The sequence below is a fragment of the Corvus brachyrhynchos genome, unplaced genomic scaffold, assembly GCF_000691975.1.
Source record: "Corvus brachyrhynchos isolate BGI_N302 unplaced genomic scaffold, ASM69197v1 scaffold3, whole genome shotgun sequence".
NCBI lineage: Eukaryota > Metazoa > Chordata > Aves > Passeriformes > Corvidae > Corvus > Corvus brachyrhynchos.
Window position 1 is genome coordinate 10977752 of NW_008237619.1, and position 6983 is coordinate 10984734.

The following is a 6983-nucleotide window of genomic DNA, read 5'->3' on the forward strand; positions in this document are numbered from 1 at the left end:
GCAGCTGCCTTGGCTAGGCTTTTAAAGGGCTATCAGCTCTCCTTGACAGTGATTGCAACAATTGAAGGTTACATCTTCGTATCTTGTATATGGGTGAAACCTTCCAATACTTTTCTTTGTGGAAAGGAAAGAAGATGGAGAAGTCTCAGAAAAAGAAACTTCTGTTGATGTTTCTGGACGTGCAGCTGGATCCAGTACATGTAGCATCTAAGGATGGAAAAATTGAGACTGAAGATATTTTTATACAGTTTAATGGGCTTTTTCCTTCTCTTAAGAACTAGGAAGGATTTCTGCTCGAAAGCCATTTTCCATTTTTTTTCCAAGCTGAAAATGAAATATCCATTTATCCAGAACCTTAATATAAACATGTATCAAGAGTTCTTACCATTTCAGCCATTTTCTCAGCAGGGGTATTGCAAAACTCTACAGTTGTTGAAGTCTTTTTTGGACTGTTAGTGCCAACATTTCCTAGAAGATGCGAGCTTACAGCTTTGGCTAGCTTACAATTCACAGCTGCTAGCTCTGTTGTAGTGTAAGGCTGGGCACTAGGATAGTATGTCTGTTGTCTCCCCCACTGAAGAGAAACCATGAGCTCCTCCAGAAGCCTGTGCAGAAAGGAAAGAAGCACTGTTATTGGGGTTTGTATTCTATACTGTATAATCAGCACCCAGCACACTTCAGAGGAATTGTCTCTTCCCAAGCCTTACTGCACTAGCTAAATCTTCAGCTAAATAAATGGATAGAAAAAGTGTTTAAGAACAAGGAGACAAATGGACTGTTCTCCAAGGTAACCAACACAGGACCTTAATACTGGGAACACTTATTTGACATCTGGCAGAATTAGCACTGTAAAGTGCATGTATGTAGAAGAATCTCTTCTTTGCTATTCTGATATTTTGGAAGGAAACAGAGAAGACTTGAAATCAAGACAGTAAGTGATTAAAGAGAGAAAGCCTAAGGATATGAGGGATGTCAGTTCCTCAGTTTATTACCCCTAAGACCCCAGACCTCTAGGAAATGAAGAAAGAATTCTATTACTTTTGCTCTTTCAGCTCAAGGACTGGAAAGTGACTGTACTATACATCAGCATCATTGATTTTTGTTGAGTATCACTGGAAGAGGGGAAAGCTATTTGATTCTCCTCTAGCCTAAAATAAACTGACAAAAATGAGGTTTGCACAGAGGTAGTCTGGATTAGAAAAATCATACTTGTGCGTATCAATCATCTCTTGACGGAACTGATCGCGTTCATTCAGCAAGTCCTGGATTGCACTTTGTGCATCCCTAGTTTGGCGCTGAAGAATTGCTCTGGTATTGGTCAGCTCATCAGCCATCACCCTGCAGAAGAAATCTCCAGTCAGTAGTGCAAGTGAACAGTTTGAAAGTCACCTTTTTTCTACTACAGACCATCATTTGTCTGCTCAATCTGAGGATTAAGCTGCTGTTCTCTGTCCTCTCCCCCATGCAGAGCCTTTATCAACCTAATTAAGAATAATTTCTGTTCAACTACAGCCAACACCAGTGCAAGATTATGTTTTGACTGAGTTTAAACAATCTTAGGTCACTTAATACAAATCTAGTAACAGACATTTCAAAATACCTTGGGTAAGTGTACATGGTTGACAAGGATCCTGTGAAAGAAAAAGCTAAATACATTTTTCTTTTACTAACAATTCTCACAAGTATGCTGTAATCACATCTGTTCACTCATCTCTAAAAATGACAGCTATGGCTATAGACTGCATTTATTTAACTCTTTGCCTTTCCCAGGGGCAATCACCAGATGTCAGATATGAGTATTTAAGAGCTACACACAGGACAGCTATTGTCATGTTTTGCTGTGCCATGAGGCTTGGCACTGACGCCTCCAGCAGGCATTTCTAATGCCTGTGATATTCCAAATGCAAAACCCAGACTGACATTTAACAACCAGTTAGAAATACGAGATAAAAATGAATCAGGATGTTACAATATTGAAGACTGTTCCTTTAAGCACATTGCTGAGATTCACAGCCCTGATCTCAGAACTCCTCATAATGTTAAAAAAACCCAAGTTTGCGTAGTGACTCTTGCTCAGCTAGGACTTACAAGTACCATTACACCCCATATGTTACACAAGTTACCATTACACCCCATATGCTGAAATTTCTTAAGACTAGCAAATTAAAGGGAGGAGACTGTATGCTGCCATTTCCTTCAAGCACTAAGGTCTTTTGTGATACGCATTAAGCATCATAATTCAGTCAGTTATATCCAAGTATAGTAGAAAATTAAAAATCCTAGAACACTATTTACAGATGTGGTAAGACAACTAAACTTAGCAAGTTTAAAGTCCAATCCATTGTCAAATGAGATTTTGACTTTCAGACCAGCTTTTATGGTTAGAGAAGTAACAGTAGGGTTCTGAGCAGTAACGGAACCAGTGTTGGATAAAGAGGTCCACCTACTCTTTCTTCCATAGTAGATCCCTGACTTGCTATAAGCAGAGCTCTTAACCACATCGGCCTCTTCTCAAATTAATGATTGTATCATTCCAGGGGGGTTGCAAGCTAATTACTGTTAGGAAAAGTCAGCTGCCCTAGAAGACATTTTTAAACCCAAAACTGCATGCAGTTTTATCAAAATTAGGAGGTTCTCTTGCTATGTTGACAAGTACTGTAGTTGAGATTTTAGGAGGTTTAGGACTCACTGTATTACCTCTGAAAAGCAGGACTATTCAGATTTACAAGGAGCTTCCTTTCTTTATACCTTTTCTGTATTCTCAGATTTCATAATAGGTGTCAGTATGGCTGTTGTGGCTGTCCTCTGCATATGAAAGCACACTGCAATGAGTGTATGTGATGAAAGCCTGAAGGGAAATGCTGTTAGGACAGCTCCATGAGAGGGAATACCTGCTTGCTAGGAATTTGCTTCTCCACACATCACATTGTATAGACATGCGCTCCAATTGTTCAGACAGCTGAGCCATATTCCGGCCCAGGACTTCGTTTTCTAGGATGAGCTGATTCTTCTCACGAGCCATCCGTTCAAAGTGATACTGCAGGTCATCCCCAACAGAAGCAACAAGTAATTTCTTCAGCTCCCGATTAACCTAGAATTAGACCAGACTCTCTTGTAACTATCAATAGAGAATAAACACTCCTACTTCCAGAATGCAGTGCAAGTTATTGGAAATTGCTAACAGTAAATTGCCTTTCTCTTTCCAGAATGGGACGTATCCAGGCAAGCATAAACATTTGAGCCTAATGCATGTCCAACATATTCTTGTTTAAATTCTAACAGTCAAAGAGGACGAATGAAAGCTTGCTGCAGGAAACAGTTTCAGTAGTATTCCACTCCTGAATCAGTAAGATAACAAAGGATTAGACAAGACATCCACAGGTATAGGAGACAGAAAATTATAGTCAACCCTTCTATGGCATAACATTTTTCACTTAGTGATTTAAGGAGCAAAATCTTCCCTCATAAAAGATTAATTTCCCTGCAGCTATCTAGTGTGTTTCTCCCAGCGAAGTCTTTGGCTCTTTCATCTGTTGTCAGAGAAGCAGCACCAGAATACTTTGATGTACTTCTACTCTGTATCTTAGCTGATAAGTTCAAAAGGGAACCTATTTGTTTCAAGGCTAGAGTGTCATAGCAGTTCTCTTTGGTCACATTCACAAACTGCTTATACAAACCAAAACAGTTCAGCTGTGTGAGAGAAAACACCTTTAATTTCTTACCTCTGTCTGTATACGCAGCTGATTAGAGAGACCTTCTTTATCCTGTAACAACCGCTTTTCTGAATTCTTTAGCTTTTCAATTGCATTTTTCAGCTCTATCTGTTCTTTCTGGGGATCTGTGGCTCCATCTGACTGATGGAATGTGTCTCCTTTATGTCCCACAGATTTAGCTACCTTAGCATTTTTAGTTGGAACAACATGGGTGATAGCTGCTTTGGGGACTAATATTCGAATAGCTTCAATCTCCACTGATTTATCAGCATGTACTTTCCCCAGCTGCAGAACTCCGGGACTCAGGGAAGAGGCTGCCTTTTTATGGGGGCTGTGGTGGATGTGATGGTTTGTAGTGTTGGCTCCAGTGATTACTTCCACTGATCCAGCTGTTTGCTCTGTTTCCATGCCATCTCCAGGTCCTCGAATGGGTGCTGAGGCATCATCAACTGAAATTTAGAAATTGTGGAGGGAAAGTTTACCAGCTTTCACTTGGTTATAGTGTTATTGTAAGTCTTTCCTTAATTTCTGTACTTCAAAGTTACAGATTTTAATTGTACACTGCATGTGTCAAATAGTCCATTGCAGCAGTGATTATCAACCACAAGTCAGAAAATCATAGAATGGTTTGGATTGGAAGGGACCTTCAGGATCATCTCGTTCTGACCCCCTGCTGTGGGCAGGGATACCTTCCTGTGGACACCACCACACCAGACCAGGTTGCTCAGGGCCCCATCCAACCTGTTCTTGAACACTTCCAGGGATGAGACATTCACAACTTCCCTGGGAACCTGTTCCAGTGTCTCACCACCCTCACAGTAAGCCCTTAGTCAAGTAAGTCCTTACTCAAATGTGCATTGCTCATTAGCAATAGCAGTACGAGACACAAACATTGATCTGAATTGCATTAATTTTAATTTCCTACTGCCATACAAGATTAAATGCAGACACAAAAGAGAGCTTTCCTGGAAAAAAATTCTTGACAACATTACTCATAGGCTGAAAACAAAATCAGGTTTTGGGAGCTGACAGAATCAGAGCAGTTTCATTTTAACAGCAAGAAGCAAATGAAAAACAGCTATTAGCCAGACAGCTACTGACACCTTAAGAAGTTTAGTAGACTGTCAAGTCGTAACGTGTTTTAGTTGCCCAAGTGAAGGTTTAAGAAAAGCCAACAAGCCAGTTCTGCTCCATTTCTGAACTACAGACTCCAGCATTCCCAGTAATGCTGCATTCTGCTCTATAGTCCCCAATACACACGACATTTACTGAAATTAATTTTATTTAAGTTTTCAGCTCAACAAATTATTATCGTAGTACAGTTTCCTCACAATGGGTGAGAGATACAAAGTTCCTGAGGACATGGCTACACATACTGCTTTTTTTCTCATACTGCAGGCAGTAATGTGAGCTTGTGTCCTCTATCCAAATATTAATGGATTTCAAAAATGCTGTAGTAACACCATTATATTGCCTTACTTTCAGGTTTGCTGATTCAGTACCAACACGTTCTAAATACTAGAGGAGGCTGTCAGACAAGTGTACAGACAGATCACAGTACCAGTGACAAACTTATTTTTCAATATAGAGCTGGATTAGAAAAATTACATTCCGTTGCTGCTCCATCCAGGCAGCTCTGGTTTTCACTGCAATGAAGAAGTCACAGAACTACTTCCTCATAGCTACATAAAAGCCATTCATTTAAATGAATGGAGCCTAGTATACAGTGTAACTCTGCTGTTTAAAATTCCAGTTACTTTTTAATCCAGTCTGCTTAGATGTCATATGAACAACCTACCTTTTTCTAGAGATGTCATTTTCTCTTTAGCAGTCAGCTCTTCCTAACTAGGTAAGTCTGAGGAAGAAATGAGGAGGGGGGGAAAAAAATCTTCAGCAAGGTAATAGTAGCAGTTAATCTTGGATTATCCTATTTCCTAGTACAGCCTTTAAACTCTGGCTCAGTAGCACAGTGAAAAAACCCACAGCAAAACAAAGGGGGAAAACCCAAAACGATAAAAACTACACCAAAACCCATAGAGTTAAAAGGAGAAGACTGTGAGACTTCTGGCACTTGTGTCTGTTTTCACCAAGAGCTGCACTTCAACTCCTTTGCATTGCTCCTCATCTTGTTCTAGTTTCCATTCCTCAAAATTCTCTTTCTGGTCTCCCTCCTTTTTCCAGCCAGCCCTCATCGTACCCTTTAAAAGCCTGCAACATTCCCAGAGTACAATTGCATGACTGTGCCGAGATAACCTAAAATAATGACAGAGCTACAAGAAAAGGAAATTCCACACAGTGCTTCAAGCAGATCATGAGGTAAAGAGAAAACAATGGCAACTGCACAGCTACACAATTCCTTTAGTCCTGCTTGCTGAAACAACCTTTTTGATAGGGCCAATTCTCAAAGAAGGAGTCAGTGCCCCGAGTGGGTGCACATGGTTAGTTTAAGCTAACAGCAAAAGCTGACCCCCAGTTTGGCCCAAACCACCATCCTGACCATTTTCTCCCTCATCCACCAAAGGTATTGACCGTTGCCACCTTTATCCACTATCAATTATACAAGTCACTGATCCTTCTTTTCTAGGGATCTTCTGTCTCTTAACTACATTAGTTTGAGATCAGTATACCCCTATTTTGTTTGGCTGGCTTTTTTCCCCCACTATTCAAGGGAGATCCCCAGGGCCCTCGCTTCGTTTCACTGTACCACTAACTGAAAAGGTTTAACTACAGCTTTTTGACTTCCATTGCAACAGTGCTGCCCTAAAGAGAAAATGGCAGCAGTGAGCACACTACTACTTTCGGGTTTCTAGATTAAAGACTTGTTTTGTGTCAGGCAGGTTTATCTTTTGTGAAGAACAGAAGACAAGAAAAACACCTTTCCCTCCTTGAGCTTTCTCAAACTACAGATACAGAAATGTCTCACCATCTGTTGCTTCCATAATTGGAGTTGTGTGTTTGCTTATTTAATAGCCATTAGGTGTTAATCACCACTGCTGTTCGTTCCTTTTGATTGAGGATGTCTATTTACTTGATGAGACAGAGGCGGATGAGAGCCTAGCTGCTCAGAAAGAGGCAAGAATACTCAACGAAAGACTGAGTAGGAGCATTTGGGCTTATCCGCTCCATCAGACACGACCTGCCGGTGACCCTGCTCCTTCAGAGTTCCCGCTATAATACTGGCCAGTTACGTGCGGGGGCAGTGTAAGCCTCCCAACACGTCCCCCTCCTCCTACATCTCCGCAGGCAAGACTCCCTCACTGGTTGCATCAT

At 40.8% G+C, this 6983-nt stretch overlaps 1 protein-coding gene across 2 annotated transcripts in view; it reads right to left on the minus strand.

The window, feature by feature from the left end:
• Positions 1 to 6977, minus strand: part of BLZF1 (basic leucine zipper nuclear factor 1) — a 14072-nt gene extending 7095 nt beyond the window's left edge. Inside the window, exons 1-6 of one of the 2 annotated variants that reach the window (XM_008631776.2) lie at positions 5512 to 6977; positions 3723 to 4162; positions 2892 to 3091; positions 1210 to 1338; positions 386 to 605; positions 1 to 207 (exon numbers count right to left, since the gene is read on the minus strand). In XM_008631776.2, the coding sequence (XP_008629998.1) occupies positions 22 to 207; positions 386 to 605; positions 1210 to 1338; positions 2892 to 3091; positions 3723 to 4162; positions 5512 to 5530 (1194 nt within the window). In that variant the 5' untranslated portion in view covers positions 5531 to 6977 and the 3' untranslated portion in view covers positions 1 to 21. The remainder of the gene's footprint in view (positions 208 to 385; positions 606 to 1209; positions 1339 to 2891; positions 3092 to 3722; positions 4163 to 5511) is intronic. The other variant, XR_001861260.1, reaches the window with a different exon arrangement.
• Positions 6978 to 6983: the final 6 nt, after the last annotated feature.